This window comes from Astyanax mexicanus, chromosome 13, assembly GCF_023375975.1.
Source record: "Astyanax mexicanus isolate ESR-SI-001 chromosome 13, AstMex3_surface, whole genome shotgun sequence".
NCBI classification, from domain to species: domain Eukaryota; kingdom Metazoa; phylum Chordata; class Actinopteri; order Characiformes; family Acestrorhamphidae; genus Astyanax; species Astyanax mexicanus.
Genome location: NC_064420.1, coordinates 36583253 through 36601985, shown reverse-complemented (window position 1 = coordinate 36601985; position 18733 = coordinate 36583253). Strand labels below are relative to the sequence as shown.

Here is an 18733-nt window from a genome sequence, read left to right as displayed (position 1 = left end):
TTAATGTGTACACAATATGTGCATTAATACGTAAAGTAGTACATTTACAATATACTTCAAGTGCATTAAATATGATGTTTAAAAACATACTTAAACCTACTTAAAGCTCCACTAGGTAGGATTGAGATTTTATGCTCGTGGGCTCCCTCTACAGTTGTAGAGTGTAATAAATGTTTCAGGCAGATTAGTTTCTTTTTCTCGTTTTCTGGCTTTCACAGACATATTCGGTCTCTTTCCAGCTTCTGCTAGAGTGTCTGTATGTTAGTTTGTAAAGAATGAATCAGTAGTCCTTGTAGAACTGTTAGAACTAAAGGTTGGAAAGCAGGTTGCAGTTCTCACGAGCGTTGGTCACGGCCGCCTCGGAAAACTTACAGAGTCTGGTTTGAGCTCAGAGGAGCCCGGCACAGACACGAGAGCACCACTGTTCCTCCTATTACACCTCAATGCAGCGCTGCAGTGAGTTTCAAGCTGTAATTTTACTTCTTTATAAAGATCAAAAATCAAGGAAATCCTACCTAGTGCTGCTTTAAGTTTAGAAAAGTTATAAGAAAAAAGCACAATCTAATGCTTTTATGTTGTATTTAAATACAATTGAAATATATTTAAGTTACCATAAGTTGTTCTAAAATAGTAAGTACATATTCATTTTAATGTTTAAAATATGTACTTTTCCATGTTAAGTATACTTTAAAAAAATATATACTTCTTTTACATGGGTAAAGTACTAAACATTCTTTTTTTGTATAACACTTTTTGTTTCCAGAATAATTCCACATGTGTTCCTGTATAGCTTTAATATATCTTCAATATTGTGTCTAAACTATTGACTGGTACTGTATCTCTACATTTTCTTGGTATCGTGCAGCTTTATGTGCTACAGCGTGAACGTCTCTGACGATCTTTTACCTCTACCCAGTCGAAGATTTGTTCATCGCTCGCCAGATCTTCCAGGAGAAGCTTTTCAAGTTGCTTGTTCAGTTCCTCAGGCGAAAGCATTCTGTTAGAGACTGCAGCAGCCGGACTCGAGCAATCCGAAAGAGTGAAGTCTAGTTTCTGGTAGAGGTTATAAAAAAAAAGGACAAGAAGAAGTGAAATGCTGAATGTTTCTCCTCCTTTCTGCAGTGAGACAGTGAGTCTGTTTACATGCACTTCGTAATCTGATTACTGCAGTACACTGGAGTTCATTAGTCACCTGATACATTTACATGAACTTGAAACTTAATTCCAGTTTCAGTCTCATACCGAAATTATTTACCGTATTTTTCGCACTATAAGGTGCAAGTAAAATGTTAAATTTTCCCAAACATCGTCAGTGTGACTTATAATCCAGTATGCCTTATATGTATGAATTTTATCAGTCATTTATCATTTTTTTCATTTTAGTTCTCCAGCACCGGGGTTAGAGTAGCATTAGCATTAGCCGCAAACCATATTGCACTCTGTTTACAGGCATTAGCAGAGAAATCTGACAATGCTCCAGTTTGAGAGTATACATGCACTGAAAAATACAACTACTGAGCTTAAAATCTTTCTAAAACTTTCTTTACTGGTTTTCTTACTCAGGTTTCTACTTGAATAATCACATTACTGCAGACATTCATTTACTATCAGATTATGATGTACAATCACTGTTTTTATTTTCAGACAATGATATACACTACAGTGATGTACAATCACTTGTACGTGTGATATAGTGTAGGAATAGCTCACTTGCTCAGTGATGAAGCTGTTCACATCCTCTGTTTCAGGGAGGAAATCAGCCCAGCTTAACCCAGAGTCCTTCCATAAGGCCCCCACTTTCCTATGGCTCTGTAACAGGAGACGAATTAATAAATAAACAAGCAAATAAAATACAGAGCATTTATTTTACAATGTTGCCACCTGATTACTGTAAAAACAAAGATTTTTTTTTACATGATGTAGTTTCTTAAAACATTATGTCCACATATGAGGACTTTAGGTTTATATGTCGATAGAACACAATAAAGTTTCAATTAGTAATGATGTGCAAAACATTTATATTGTGCCTGAACACAGCAACATTATGCCCATTTGAGCAATATGGCTTATCTGAATGCTGTTTCAACATGAAGACTTAAAGTAAAACAAAAACATTTACATTTACTGTATTTACAGTTCATTTAAATTTCTGAACAAAATCAAAACTGTAACGTGGTAAACTCTTCGGCCACCACTAGGTGACAGTATAATGGCCCTTGTATAGCAAAATTTAATGTTGTGGTCTAGACCAGTGTTTCTCAACCAGGGTGCCGCGGCACCCTGGGGTGCCGTCTGGCTTCATCGGGGGTGCCGTCAAAATATTGCGCCTCACGTGCATATTTCCTTTCCAGAGTCAGCTCGTGTCGGGGTGTGTCCCAATTCACAGGCAGCACTAATCGCGCTAATTGTGACGCGCTATTTTATTTCATATTCCGCCAGCAACACCCCTCGTTCTCACCTGAAGTACTGCGCCAGCACCCACCCATCCCCCCCGTAAACTGGGGTGCCTTGACATCTCGCATATATTTAAAGGGTGTCGTGATAGAAAAAAGGTTGAGAAACGCTGGTCTAGACAAAACAAAATGTTATGTACACATATGTGGATGCCTGGTCCTAGGAGTTGGGGTGTGACAAGATCTTGTGGCACGAGATCTCGCAAGATTAAAACGTGATGATATTTCTTGTCAAGCTTAAACCTGTCTCACGGAGAAAAAAACAGTTTAGTGTGAACTTTTTAAGAGGGATCTGGCAACACAGTAGCGATAGCAGCGAGTGTAGTGATGGGCAGATGAGGCCTTATTGGGTGTAAGGCACATTTCCCAAACTGTATTGACACTGTGTTGAAACTGTGTTGCTGTATTACTTATTGGCGACATCAGCTGGACTTAAAAAGTCAACTGTATGCAAGGTACTGCATCGGTCACATGGTTTTCCTTAAAATGATATGCGCACCAACACAGGGCTTCGCCTTGTTTGCTCGGCGCATGCGCCGAGGTTTTAGTGTCGTCAGACCCTTGAGTGTTTGTAAACTTGAAGTTTCCACTTGGTTTGGTTTGTTTTCACACAGGGCAAAATCTAAGTGCAACCAAATACATCACAACAAACCATGTGAGAAAGTTCTCACTGTTTTTTTTGGTCAGATCTGTCTGAGCCAGGAGCAAAAAAAAAATAAGTAAATACAAGAACAAGAACCAGTGTTGTGGAATAGAGCAGATTTCTCTGCAGTTTATCCTAGACGGAACGCTAAATGTTTAATTTGTTAATAGCTGTAGTAATTTTCTAGGTAATATTCCAAAGCACAACTATCAATATAAATAGATGGGTTATATCGAGATAAGAGTTTTTTTGGGAGAACATTGCACAGTGCACAGTAGAATATTGTGGATATCTTATTCAAAGCATGAGGCATTCTTAAGCTTGAGAGGCACAAGACATAGCCAAGGTCATAGAACATGATACGAGTTCCTGTCCCATGACATTTGAAATGTAAATGTGTGTATACAAAACAAATATAATAATTTAATGAAAAGCTTTATCAACTGACAGTAGCTTAACCTTAAGTGTGTTAAGATGTCCGGCTGTGAAACTTTGTAACTTACCATTTGTTTGCATAGAAGGTGCAATATTTCAGAAAATAATATCCCAGCTCTTCCCACAGGGAGTAATGGTTTGCTAAATTCACTACAGAAGCAAGAGAAAGAAAACAACCCATTGATGTCATCATGTAGATTATGTATAATGCCCGTAATGATTATTTATAAACTGATTTATCCACTCAGTTACAGCGTTTCCTGAAACAAACAAACGTCTTACCTAAATAATTCTCTCATAGAGATTCCTCCTTCTCGGAGCACTGGATTAACCAGCTCCGCTAAGTACAGCCATATATGGGGAATGTCAATGGCCATATCATCTGCTAACTCCAGAGTTTCTGAGAACCTGAGCAAAGAGAGAGAGAAAGAGAAAGAGAAAGAGTAGAAGAAGGAAGTTTCTGTATTGTATTGTATTGTATTGTATTTCTGTATCTGTATTGTGCTGATGCTGTAATGAGGCTAATGGTTGCCTAAGAGAGTTTGCCAAATTCACAGTCAGCAGTTTAAGCTGATGAATCAGATCGTCCAAAATTTAAAGACAAATGCAAACACAGGCATATACAGTATTATATACACTCATCGACCAAATAACAATAACACCAAGAAATCTTTATACATGTGAAAACAGTGATAATATACAGCTCTGGAAAAAAATTAGAGATCACTTCACTTTCTGAATAAAACATTTCTAATTTTGCTATTTATAGGTACAGTACAGGCCAAATGGACACACCTTCTCTTTTTCAATGCGTTTTCTTTATTTTCATGACTATTTACATTGTAGATTCTAACTGAAGGTATTAAAACTATGAATGAACACACGTGAAGTTTTATGTACTTAACAAAAAATGACCTGGCCTCCACAGTCACCGGACCTGAACCCAATCCAGATGGTTTGGGGTGAGCTGGACCACAGAGGGAAGACAAATGGGCAACAAGTGCTAATAAACACCTCTGGGAACTCCTTCCTTCAAGACTGTTGGAAAACCATTTCAGGTGACCACCTCTTGAAGCTCATTGAGAGAATGATGCCAAGAGTGTGCAAAGCAGTGATTAGAGAAAAGGGTGGCTATTTTGAAGAAACTAGAATACATATATATATATATATATATATATATATATATATATATATATATATATATATATTATTATTATTATTATTATTATATTATTTATATTATTTTACATTTTTGTTAAGTACAAAACACCACGTGTTCATTCATAGTTTTGATGCCTTCAGTGAGAATCTACAATATAAATAGTCATGAAAATAAAGGAAACACATTGAAATAGAGAAGGTGTGTCCAAACATTTGGCCTGTACTGTAGATGTTTGAGTAAAATGAACATTGTTTTTTTATTCTATAAACTACGGACAACATTTCTCCAAAATGAATTCCAATTAAAAATATAGTCATTTAGAGCATTTATTTGCAGAAAACGAGAATTGACTGAAATAAAAAAAAGATGCAGAGATTTCAGACCTCAAATAATGCAAAGAAAACAAGTTCATATTCATAAAGTTTTAGGAGTTTAAAAATCAATATTTGGTGGAATAACCCTGTTTTTTTTTATAAATATTTTTATGCATTATAAATTAGTGGCATGCAGTGAATATAGTGGGTACCCCCTTCTGCAAACCATCCGCACCCCATCCCCCCCCCCCCCAATACCCCCCCACCCCCTGCCAAGCGACACAGATAAAAATTGCAATAACTACATACTCTGTCTTTACTGAATTATTTGACCTTAAGAGACACCGACAGCCCACACATACAACAGCAACAAACTACAAAATTATACAATAGACCCAAAAATCAATGCTTAATCTTAAAGTAAAACCATTCAACAAAGATCACTGATTTGTATGACGACAGTACGCCAGAGCAACACTAATGTATACACAAAAACTCACCAGTCAGGCGGCCTATTATTGTGGATTAGTTTCACATTGAATGACACCCTTTAAAAAGTCTTTTTTATATGATATAACACAATATCTGTCTGATTTACAGTCGCAATTCAGTGATAGTTAGCTAACTACTGAATTAAGCCAGCATGCGCGCTGTTTTTCAACTAATAAACAAGTACCCCTTCAGCACAGCGCTAAGAAGGGGTTAGACAGCCATGGCCCCGCCCCTGTAGTGAAAATCATGAATCTGATTGGTTAGTTTGTCCTATGACTTTGCTAATAGATTCATTACTGCACCCTTCTCAAAATCAGCAGAAGGGTCCACGAGCAGACACAAGGGGGCAGAAGCCATTTTAAAAAGCTCTGATTGGTTAAAACCACTGTCAGTCAGTCAGATAAGAGTCCCGTAGCAACTGAAAAAAAAAAAAACTAATGCTTTGAATTAGTTGCTGTTTTTTTATTTTAATTATTTTATAAAATAAATTCTTACACTTACAATAGCTTTAATATATATTTCCTGATTAAAAATTATGTAATTATTTACATGCATTTATTGTCACTCCTTCTCTGAAGGGTTAGAAGGGCCTCACTGCACACCACTGTTCTAAATGCATATGTATAATTTAGAACAGGGAATGGTACAAGACTTACTTAATAATAGGTCAAAATGTGTATCAGCTACGCAAAACGTGTACATATTATAAAATCTCGTTCAAACACATGCATACAGAATTTTCCAGCGATCAGGGTGATAATTTTTTCATCAATGAGTGCAATATCACAAACAAATATTCCCTTTACAAACATATACATTTGCTAGAAAGCAGTCATCTCATTATAACCCCGAGCGTAATGCCTCTAAGCACTATCTACAACAGTCAGAAAGAAGTGGGTGTGGAGGACTGCACTCTCACCCTTTAAAGAACTGAGGTTTGGAGAGGCTCCCAGCCTGCAGCAGCTGATGGAACAGCTGGCCCATGTGGTCTCGCGTGATCTGGCTCCTCTCCAGTGTGGACTCCACACCCACCCGCACAAACACGTACAGCATGGAGGCCTGCTCCAGCTCCTCCACACACTGCACGGCCTCCTGCACGCAGGCGCACACAAAACATCGCAATGACGTTTCACTGAACTGAAAGCTAAGGTTTACTAGCAGAACACGAACTCACGCTTCTGTAGAACAGTGCTGCTTACCTTGTAATCATTAATGTGCAAAAACTCATCGATTATGGACTTGGACCTTTTCTCCATCTCCTCCTCGGATAACGCAGGCTTGTCTGTGGCAGGGCCTGACGCTGCTTCAAGTTTTACTGCCACACAGGAGACACCACACATCCGATGTTAACAGAAAAAAAAAAAAACTATGCACAGTATTTTGTATGTAACTAAGTGAATGATTTTAAGGCTCCTTACGCTTGTAAAAACTACAGCTCACATTACAACAGATATACATAAACATAAATACAGCAAAAAGTAACAAGATTTCCTAGTCAAACCATGGATTTGTTCAATTCCATCACCAGCTTATCTGATTTAACATGATTAAGCACAGACTGAGACCAAACCAGGTGCTGGAGAAAAAATAAACACACAACAATAATACTGAACATTTCATATATTTTAATAATAATGTAATATTTTAGTGCGCAAACAAACAATTACTACCCAGATCCTATTTTAATACAATTTATCCTAGGTTCTTTGTTGTTTCACAGTACAATACATATAAACTGGCATGCGTGTGCAAATCTGCATCTCACCAGATTCCCTGGATTGGCTGCGCTCCAGTTTGCTCCTGCTGGCTGTGCTGGACAGCAGTTTAGGCGTGTCGGCGACTTGTGTCTCCTTGTGTACCTCCTCCTGGGGAGGCTCCTCCGGGGCCTCTTTACCAGCTCCGGCCAAAGAGAGAGGCCCAGGCCTCGGGTGACCTGAACTCAACGGCTTATCGTTACGCTCCCGTCCTGAGCTTCCCCGACTGGAGAAACACAGACAAACATTAAAAACACTCAGTAATATTGTAATAAAAAAAAAAAACATATATAATAATCTACAGCTCTGGAAATAATAAGTGACCACTTAAATTATGAGTTTCTTTGAGTTTACCAAATAGAAAAAAAATCAAGAGGAAGATGGATGATCACAAACCATCAAACCAAGTTGAACTGCTTCTGAATTTTTGCAACAGGAGAGGCATAAAGTTATCCAAAAGCAGTGTGTAAGACTGGTGGAGGATAACATGCCAAGATGCATGAAAACTTTATGAATATAAACTTGTTTTCTTTGCATTATTTGAGGTCTGAAAGCTCGGTGTCTTTTTTGTTATTTCAGCCATTTCTCATTTTCTGCAAATAAATGCTCTGAATTACCATATTTTTATTTAGAATTTGGAATAAATGTTGTTCATAGTTTATAGAAAGAAAAAACAATGTTCATTTTACTCAAACATATACCTATAAACAGCAAAATCAGAGAAACTGATTCAGAAACTCAAGTGGTCTTTAATTTCTTTCCCAGATCTGTGTATATAGAACCTTTCATACAACAAGGATGCAGCTTAAATTATTTTACAGTACACAGATAAAACAAAAACACTGAATCAATAAACAGACAAATCAAAATAGAACAATATCTATAATTAAATAAATAATATATATATATATTTTTTAATTAAACTGCATAAGATCATAATCGAGAATTATAAGCAAGACAGAACACTCAAACCACAGGAAATAAGGAAAAGTCATTAATAAATGTGACAAACAAATCTAGTAGAAGACTATAAACTAAACTCTATTTCAATGTGAAGATGTACATAAATAATGAAATATATAATGCAGAATTTTTTTTCACACAGAAGCCTATGATAAAACACATAAAGCCAGTGCTGGGCTGTACCTGCTCAGGCTCCTCTTAGAATCAAAGTCTGAAGCAGCAGAGGAAGCGGGCGCTGCCGCCGGGGGCGAGGGCTGCAGCGGTGAGTAACGGTTCAGACTGCTGGCACCAGGACGCAAGACGTCTGCAAAACAAACAACTGCATTGCAACTTGCTGCTTTTTTCAGAAAGAAAAAAAGAAAAAAACAAACATTACGCAGCAATTCTTCTCCTGTCCCACCTGATTCACTGGCTTTAGCTCCGGCTCCTCCACTGCTGCCCTTCATCCAGTTCAGCTGTGCTCTGGGCCCAAGCTGAATCTTATCATCCATTGGTGGCTACAGACAGACACACAGACACAAACACACCCACACATTCAGTATGATCACATTACCTGCACCTCATGTTCACTGAGCAGATGCAACAGTGCAGTGGACACTTGAACAGCAGGTGGGGCTATTGAGCTCTATGTTGATAATAAGCCTCTGAAGGCTGTGACCTGAAGAGTAGTCGTCATCAGTCCTCCTCCCAGAGATCTACCTTTTACAAAATCTTTCACACTTTATTCTGCTAATTAAAATATCTGAGGGAAATAATTACATGAGACCAGAAACTTGTGCAGATTTTCTAAGTGATTCTCGTCTTAGCTGATCATGAAAGAACTATTGTATATAAAATATATAGAATATAAAAATAGTTGCACCGAGAGGGATTCAAACAATTGGACCAAATTTGGTGGTGCCTTCATTACACAGGCTGTCCCTTTTTTGAAAGCACACTTCTGCTACGTTCACATTACCAGGCTGATGTGACACAAATCCGATTTTTTTATCAATGTGGCTCAGATCTGATTTTTTTTATGGCTGTGTGAACGTGCCAAATCCGATTTTTTGATCAATGTGGCTCAGATCAGATTTTTTTCATGGCTGTGTGAACATGCCAAATTAGATTTTTTCAAATCAGATTTGAGTCACTTTCATATATGGTCCTAAATCAAATATCAATCAGATCTATAAACATGTGCCATGAATGTGAACAGTCACAGTTGGTGCAACTGTTCAGCTATAGCTGCAAAAACAGCAAAAGCAAACCGCCTGGCCTTTTTTTTCCCTTTCCACCTGAGCATGTACTTCAGTCCAGCTGTTTGTTCTCCACTCCAGCAAAAGAGTTGCTGCTGATGCATCCATTTTCCTTTATAAAGCTATGAGTCGTCTCTCAAATATGACGTTTTTGGTTGTTGGTGACGAAGGAGACGTTTATAAACGCATGTGAGGTGTTTCAGAGACAGATTTGTTCACATTACATACAGATACAGGTCACTTACATTTATGAATATGAACAGTCAAGATAGCCAAATCGATCTGAGCAAAAAATCAGAATTGAGCAATGTGGCTTGTAATGTGAACATAGCCTTAAAACAATTCTCGTCCACATACAGCTGCTGTTTCAAAAGCTTGCCATGAAGACAGACACTTTACCATGGTCAACTTCATTGCCAAACCCATGCCTAATTGAAGTGTGCGATGCTATTGGACTATTATGTAGGAACTGCAAGAGAATGAATATTCAAGCTGAATGAGATGGATTATCGCAGGACACCTTTAAGAACCTCTACAACCCCATGCTAAAGTGTCTACATACAGGCGTTACACACTACTTCTGTACATGTAGCTCAACAAAAATTGCAAATAGTTTTTAAGATTATTAAGAATGTATTGTTCCTGGTCATTTTCTCTTCTTTCAGAGTTGCATTGTAATCAGACACTTTATGCTGGGTGCAACTATTATTGCAACAGCTCCTTTAACTATGTGTATATAAATGAGTACATGCTGGTTAGTGAAGCACAGTTTTAGTGCCCAAAAGAAAGCATATATTGTATATAGTGCCTAAACTCCTGTTTAAAAGGAAAAGTCTGACAGTCTGTCTCACATAAATATTCTATACCTTGGAGATTTTGGGGATCTTGCTGGGGTCTATCGTCCTACTGTTCTTAGGCACAGGCACAGTGTTCCAGGTCTCCTCTCTCTGCAGTACTGTAGAACAGAATGCATAAAACATGAAAGAAGGACAGAGAGAGAGAGAGAGAGAGAGAGAGAGAGAGAGAGAGAGAGAGGTAGAGAAGATATCACTGTCTATATACTTTAATGCATCACAGTGAAAGAGAGAGGGGGAGAAGGAGAGAGGGAGAGAATAAGCTGTAAAGAGGATTAGCTGATAGTGGAGTTCTCTCTGACCTGGTCTCCTCTTGTCCTTGGACAGCAACTGCTGGTGGACCTTCCTCTGCTCCTCCTGCTCCTCAATTTTGGCCTCTTTGTGGATCTGCTCGATGGTCTTGGGACCCTGGTCAGCTCTGCGCGAAACCCAATTGTGCTGAAACGGCAAAGAAAAACATAAATGCAGAAGTGACCACATTTTCTGATTGAAAATTTGAGCTATAATGTTTTACTAGAAAACTTCTGCTCAAACATGAATGATGCAGAAAATGAATAATCCGTGATCTGATCAAAATATTTGTGAAAATCTGTCAATGTTCGGTTGTTAAAAAAAACAAAGCTACATATGGTAGTGATCATTAAATAACTGGCAATACTGTGACCTTATTTTTAGGGCCTAATTGTTTCCTTGTGTAAATGCCACCTAAACAAAAGTATTAAGACTTAATCTTTTAATCATCAAACTTAGGTGTTTCATTCAGCTTCACTGCCAGAAGGGTATAAAGGATGTACCCATCCATGAAGTCTGATTTTACAGATATTATTCAAGTTCTAGAACGTGGTTCTATAGAGCTCAATGTATTCCAGCTTGGTAATGTACCAGCATGGCACCAGTGGAAAAAAATGGAACAAATCTAATATTTCTTCCCTACTTAATATTCCACCATCAGCTCTGAAAGTGCTTTTTCACCAAAAGAACTCGGGCTTATAAGAACCATGGTGCCTTCAAAACATCACATCCTTCGTCATCAATAGAGGGCTAGTTACAGCGGCGGGTAAACGGAAGCGGTCAGGGCAAAATTAACTGTGGGGGAATGCAGGTAGGCGTTCGATGCTGCAGTGCTGTTAGCCAATCAGAGGTGACATATTTGCATTTATGAATATTCATGAGCAAGAGCCGAAATCTTTTCTTTCGTCAGAGACCTCTAATTCAGTGATCTAAAGCAGGGCTAAATAGAAACACCTGAGCACTTTTTTTCACAAAAAAACAGCTCACATGGCATTCATTCATACTAGAGACCACAACTAGACATTTTAAAATGAATGAAAAAAAAAAACGATGGAATGAGACCTATTGGAAATATTGGCCACATTATTCATTTTTATTATACCACAGTTAGTTCTGACCCTGCAATGTGACTGACAGCACAGCAGTGCCAATATTACACACTACAGCACTTCCTCTCGTGTGTTATTGCTTAATTATTATCAGCACACTACTATAAACATCTTACCTTAATTATGTGGTTCTACTGTTTATAAGCTCATCATTAACAAAAACTGATAGGATTTGGGGGGGGGGGGGGGGGGATAAACTGGACTGAGAACACAAGTGTACAAAACACACAAACACAAGTCTCTAACCAGCCGCAGATCGATGACATCTTGAAGCATAAAGCGAATGCGTGATGAAGTCTTCCGCTCCTTCACAATCTTCTCCATCTGGTTGAAGTACTGATCCATTCGAGGCTAAGGCAGAGAGAGAGAGAGAGAGAGAAAGAGGGAGGGAGGGGGTGGATTACACAACTGTCCACACAGCTGTAGGCCTACAGCAAATTCTCCTGCACAGCAATTCTGCTCACAAACTTCAGAAACTGATGTTTGTGTTTTGGCACCAGCCTGTAGTTCCAGTAAAGGCACGTTCTCAGCTGAACTTGTGAATCATGGTCAGCAGACACAGCGTTCTGTTGCCAAGCACACGGCTAGGTTTTGAACAGCAGCCATATGTTTGCTGGGCCTATGTGGCTAGGTATACTGTCATGGTTACACTTGGCACCAACATCACAAGCTGGAGATCAGGGTGGAGTCTTTCAGAGCAGTAAAGCTATTATAGTTTCCATGTTCTTTGTCTGCAAGAGAGCTTTGTGAGAGCAGTTCAGTAGTTTACTCAATCGCTGTATTAAAAGCTTAGAAAAGGCATAAGAAATTACTATGTATGAGGAATGTTGCCCTTGCTAAAGCCTAATTAATTAACTGATCACATGATATTCCAGCAAAATTCAACTGTGTTAAGAGTCTGGGTTTATTTCCATATAAAGCTAATTAATGAAACAATCCCCTTCTGGAAACACTCACCATCAAAATAAGCCACTTTTTTTTTCAAAATCTAAGCAAAATATAATTTTTTTATAATATGTTCAAAATAGGCACAATATTACACATTTCAAATTATCTATCTATCTTATTTGGATTTGATCTTTAGTCTTTTAATTTTAATGAAAGGTACAGTTAAGCATGGTATGGACTAAACAAACTAAATTTGGTTAGACCAAAAGAGGTAGACTTATTCTAGAACATATTTTTGGATGGCTTCAGGGTACTTAAAGGAAGCTGATAAAGGCTATAGTCTCCCATTTAAAAAAAAAATAAATTGGGCACAATATGGGCACAGCAGATGGGCACAGTAGATTACACTGGAGACTCCTGTATCTACTGTAACTGTAGATTTACCCTATTTTGTATAGAGAAATAATAGATATTTATACAAGAATAAAAAAAATCTGAGGGAAATCTGTTCTGTGCCCATTCTGCTTTGCGGCACACACGCAATCAAAGGGAGTCAGATACTGGTAGGGAGTCAGAATTTGGCAGAATATCTTAAAAAGGTCTTCAAATTGACAACACATCATGACAGGAAGTAAGTGTTTAAATTAATACAATATAAAAAAAAAACACAACACATGAACCCTGGTCTATCCTGGTCTATAACCTTTTTTTCCCCCCATTTATGCTTTAGCATCATGATTAAGTAAATCATGCTCAGTGACTAAACCCACCTTGGCCTTTTCAAAGTCCAAATCCTTGCCAATGGTGGTGAGGAGCCTACAGAGGCACTCGAGACTCTCCTCATCGTGGTTCTTCAGCAGCTTCACCACACAGTCATGCATGATGGCTTCCGTCAGCATGCGCAGCTTAAACAACTCCCCGATAAATTTGATGTTTCCGATTGATCTCCTGCGGGCCTTGTCCTTTGCCTCCTCCAACTCCTCCTGCAACCGCTCGCGCTCAGTAGCCTGAATCAAAGCCAAACAGAGGAGATAGTTGTCAGTAAAAAAAAAAAAAAAAAACTCTCATCTGTGTGTGTGTGTGTGTGCATACATTGTACATATTTTACATGAATTGTGCAATCTTTCCAGTAAATGTGACACTCTACAGAAAGACAGGTTTAAATCTGATTGCTTATCTTATTGGAGCATCTTTGCAATTTCAGGACTTCGCTGTAATCAGCTGAGCCTGTAAATTGGAAAATGAGCAGAAACTATACGGAATAGAACAGAGCTTACTGAGGAAGCAGCTTCCAGCTCTCGCTGTTTCTTTTCAAATACGTCATCGTCCATTTTGTCCTTCTCAAATTCCTTTTGACAGCGGTTCAGCAGCAACTTTCGGAAATTCACAGTGCTGGTGGGCTTGTCGGCCATGGGCACTTTTAACTAAACAGGAAAGAGGACAGAAGGTGATTAAAAAATAATTTTTCAATAAAGTGGTTTATTTAGAAACTGAATTCAAGTGACACATTAACTGCACTGCTAGTTTGGCTTTTACAATGGTTGGATGGATGAATTGATAGATGGATAGATGGATGTGTTCTACTCACTGTAGCCAGGCAGCTACACATATTGCCATAGGCCACAGAGAAGCTGGGTTCATCAATGGCTTTTTCGAAGACCAGATCGATGACACCTTTGAGGCGCTCCTCTGTGTCAATGGTGAGGTCTGTCACCTGCTTCATTAGCTGGTTAAACATTTGCGGGGTCAGTTTGTTGAGGATACTGCGCACCTTCCGGAAAAGCTCCTGAAGATGAAGAAAATAGAAAGAAAAAACAAAGTAGTAACTACAGTTAACAATATTTTTCTTTAATTAAGCATAAATTTGCATGAGCTTCTTTCATCAATGAAGGACAAAAGTTCTGACCTGAGTTTTCAGGTTTTCAGGGTCGTCTATTGCGGCGTCCCTCTTCATGCCAGGCTTCCAGGCATTCTCAGCCTTCTTCAGCTGCACCTCATCATTCACAGACACATTCATGATGATCTTGCGGGGAGGAGGCCGTCTCAGGCCTACATTCAGGAGCTGAACAGAAGACGCAGAAAAATAGCTTAATATACATTAGATGGCAAAATTGGTGCACCAAGAAGAATCAACAAAATTGGTGCGTAGTAGTGTTAAGCGAATCACACGTCCAGAAGTTGCCGAGGACATTTTTTCATTCTTACTTTGTCGTCATTATGTTACCGAAGTTCTGCAACCAGTGGCTCTACCTTTTCTGAATGTACACTCTGGTAAATTACACCAACAGGACCATGCTCATCTTCATGCTGCTCCTTGTTTTAAAGACGCATTAGAAAATACTGTGCCATGGGCAGCTGCATCACCAGTTCTATCCCCAATTTCAAAATGTGTGGGAAGCTATTGGACAAACTATCAATGCTCAATCCCTACTGCAAAACTTGCAGGAACTGCATAAATGTTTAAACTGCATGGAGTATATTATTTAGAAACTCGGCAATGTCTGACATGTTGCATTACTAATGTGTTACACAATAATCTGTATATGTAGATCAAAACATACCGTATTTTTCGCACTATAAGGCACACTTAAAATTCTTTAATTTTCCCAAAAATCAACAGTGCGGCTTATGTATGAATTTTACCAGTCAGGTTGTAAGGAGCAGTAAAGCCTTATCGGCTTGTAGCCTGCTCCTAACCCTGGCTAGCACAGCTGGAGCAGCATTAGCATTACCCGCTAATGGTAAGCTGCTAATGCTCCAGCCTTAGTGCTGGAGAAATTCAGGAATCTAAGTTTTTTGTAAATAAACAGAAGCACCCAAGTAAACAGTTTTAAGGAAAGAAGATTGTGTAGATTAACATCCAGTGCTTGTTTGACTTTAAAAGAAAATGTTTTTTTTATTATTACAGTTTTGTTTATTCAGCTTAGCTTTACTTAACTTAGTTAGCTACCCCCTCCACCACCCAGCGACGAGACCTACTGAATTAGAAGTTCCTTATAGCGTCTCTTAAATGTGCCTTATAATGTAGTGCACCTTATGTATGAAAACAGACCAGACAATAGGCGTTCATTGATAGTGCGCCTTATAATACGGTGCACCTTATAGTGCGAAAAATACGGTAATAAGTTGCCATGTCCATATCATAAATGCATTGTTCCTGATGACCTTCAGCTGCCTTCTATAAGAGTTCCTGCAAACACTTATTTGATGATGAATATATATGCTAATATATTTGTGCAAAAGTAAAAAGGATAGTCAAGAAACCGACCGGTGCGCCTCTGCTTCCAGGAATCATCCTACCAAAGTCTGCGAAGGCTGGGGTGAAGTCTGGGCCTCTGGAGATGACCCGTGGGTCCACTTGCCGCAGAGGCAGCTTATTTTGGTTAATCTGTAAAAGCAGAAAGTCAAGCAGAAGACCCTAGATATAATACTTTTAGAATATTTAAAAAAAAAAAAAAAACAGCATTGCTCTTCTGTTGAGAAGGCTTACCTTGTCTAGTACCACATCTGAGATGGGAGGAAGCCCCTCTGGCTTCTGCACACAGGCAGGCATGAACTGGAAGCCCAATAGAAAGTCTCTGTTATATTGCCTCTTCCCATTCTTCAGCTCTGGTTCTGTGGACAGTGGAGACACAGTGAGCATAAGATGGCAGATGCCCATCAGACAAGACATACAGCAGGGGTCAGCAATAGGGCTATAGGGGCTGCTAGCATGAAACATCTGGCCCGTGAGGTTGTTTGAACTATAATGAAAGATAATGGAAAAAAATAAAATAATATTAATAAAATGCTTCTCTGGTGAGCTTTTGTTTACATTACTCTCCTGTCTCTCTGTTGCACTCGGTGTGACTTTATTTTCTGCCCGTTCTTGTTTTTCAGCCTATTCCTTGGCTCCGTATAAGGGCATTTTTTGTCCCAATGCACTAGCCGGGGCAGCGATAGTGTATTGGACTGCGACCCTGACAACACAGGCTCGATCCCGCATGAGGAGCGGTGTTTTTATTCATTTATTTTTTCCTTTCTTTTTGGTTTTACCTGCTTTGAGATCAACTGTTCTACAATTGGGTTCAACAACCCTCTGGGCTGGAGAGCTACTAATCTGTAGCACTCCATCCCATTACACTTCATTTTCCAAAACAGTTTTTTTTGTGGCCAGCTATGTAATGACTCACAAAATAAACTTTATTGCCGAACCCTGGCATAAAGTGTGAATTAAAGAGCCTCACTCTGTATTGCATTGGTAGAGGCTTCTTTGAGTGCAGGTGTGGGAACTCCTTCGCTGCTGTCCGCCTCAGGGGTGTGCTCTGGACCGTTTCTTAGAGGCTCTGCCTCCTGCTCTCCGTTCTCCTCCACAGGTGCTGCTGTAGAACTCCGCCTCTCCACACACACAGGAGGAGGGCTGGAGGTATCCACTGTAGCCTCTACAGCTGGCTCGAGCTTCTCCTAAAACACACACAGACAGAGAAACACACGTCTTAAGACAGCATGTATTTAAGCCCTGTGGTTCCATGCAGGTTCAGTGGCAGTGTTCATCAAAACATGCAATTAATTCAGTTCTATACTGTGGTTTTGTTTTTCCTGGGAAGCTGCTTTCCCACTGCAGGAACTACTAACTAACTTCCCACTAACTAAATAGTTAAACATACTTGAGGGGCACAGAGCCAGTCGTGGAAGGGCTTAGTGAAGCTGGGAATTCATTAATTGGCTAGCTGTCCCTTCCTGTGTAAAACTGGTAGCCATCGTGCTAACACTGTGGTAGCATTGTTTGATGAGGCCGATAGCGATGAGGAATGAGGCTGTTAGCCAGTGTAATAATGCCATGATAGCAATGAGAAAGTAAGGCTGGTAGGCAGCGTACTAATGCTTGCTAGCGCTTTGAACAAATGAATGAACGAATGAATGATGTTGAATGAAGATGGAAGCGATGTAGGGTAAGCCTGTTAGACATAATGCTAAGTAGTGCTGGGTTCATACGGTATACCGGAGGGGAATTTAGAACCAGTATGCATTTTACACATACCCCCAATGCCACTAGAGGCACTGCAGAGCGTTGTGTAGAATAGTTCCGCCAAAAACAGGACAGTAGCAGAGCTCGCTAGCTAATGCTAGCCAGTTAGCATAACAAGCTAACACACTGTAGTTCAGTTCAGTTCAGTCAAACACTGTCCTGCCTTAAGAAACATGAGAACAGATCTCCTGTAGCTTCTGCTGCTGCTCCTTGCAATATGAGTAACTATAGCCCTTTTAAATATATGAATACTGTAGCTTGAATAATAATAATAATAATAATAATAATGCACACTGAACTGAATGCATTTCTTAACTGGAGAACCAAGGGAATTGTGATGAACTGATAAACAGCTGTTTAAATACTTTAAATAACTCATTGTTCCATAATAATATATTGTAAATTGATATTAAACTTACTTGTGCAATAGAGCTTTTAAGAAATATCTCTTTGAATACTTACATTTTGAGTATTTTAGGTCTATTTATGGTGTTCATGGAACTATTTAAGATATTTAGTTTTGTAAAGGAAGCCTGTTAAAGTTGTTGGTGTACCTCTTTTTTTAAAGTCTATTGTTTACTTTCTTCAGTTGTTTTTCTGCTAAAAAAAAGTCTTTCATTCCTTCATAGATTGTGTAATTTTGCAGGACAATGTAAACCCAATAGTAATCAAAGCATTTATTTAAAGCCTTGGGGTTTTATATGTGTATATGTACTCCTAACAGTACAGTGAATCACAAAGTTCTATTTAAGTTCAGTCATGTAAAAAACTATAAAGAAATAAACATAAAAAATACTGTAATATATCAGAATCTAGCAAAATACTTTGATACAGATATTTGGTCATAGCACTAATGCTAAAGCTGAAGTATCGATGCCAAATCAACCGATAGCGGTATAGCCAGCATGCTAGCACTGCGGTCAAGATGTTGGACGGTAGTGACGTTGGTTGAGGCCTGTAGCTGTAGTGAAAGCTCACAGTTGTCTATTTCGCTTACAGCTACCATACTATGTTTCTCAATTTAGCATGCTATTTGGCTAACTGTTTTAATAGTTATTATGAGATGCTGTGCAGCTCCTTGTTCTGATTTAACAACAACAATGCAAATGAAAGAAGGTTCACAAGGCCT

The 18733-nt window shown here is 38.9% G+C and overlaps 1 protein-coding gene across 6 annotated transcripts in view; it reads right to left on the bottom strand.

Moving 5' to 3' along the window:
- Positions 1–18733, bottom strand: part of eif4g3b (eukaryotic translation initiation factor 4 gamma, 3b) — a 61245-nt gene that overhangs the window by 2449 nt on the left and 40063 nt on the right. For all 6 annotated transcript variants that reach the window (XM_022677453.2, XM_022677454.2, XM_022677455.2 and 3 more), the window contains 19 exons: positions 16823–17039; positions 16087–16211; positions 15865–15984; positions 14503–14658; positions 14185–14382; positions 13874–14020; positions 13367–13603; positions 11955–12059; positions 10611–10746; positions 10321–10409; positions 8617–8713; positions 8400–8520; positions 7265–7479; positions 6699–6814; positions 6419–6591; positions 3814–3939; positions 3600–3681; positions 1711–1809; positions 907–1053 (listed from right to left, as the gene is read on the bottom strand). In XM_022677453.2, the coding sequence (XP_022533174.2) occupies positions 907–1053; positions 1711–1809; positions 3600–3681; positions 3814–3939; positions 6419–6591; positions 6699–6814; positions 7265–7479; positions 8400–8520; positions 8617–8713; positions 10321–10409; positions 10611–10746; positions 11955–12059; positions 13367–13603; positions 13874–14020; positions 14185–14382; positions 14503–14658; positions 15865–15984; positions 16087–16211; positions 16823–17039 (2706 nt within the window). The remainder of the gene's footprint in view (positions 1–906; positions 1054–1710; positions 1810–3599; positions 3682–3813; positions 3940–6418; positions 6592–6698; positions 6815–7264; positions 7480–8399; positions 8521–8616; positions 8714–10320; positions 10410–10610; positions 10747–11954; positions 12060–13366; positions 13604–13873; positions 14021–14184; positions 14383–14502; positions 14659–15864; positions 15985–16086; positions 16212–16822; positions 17040–18733) is intronic.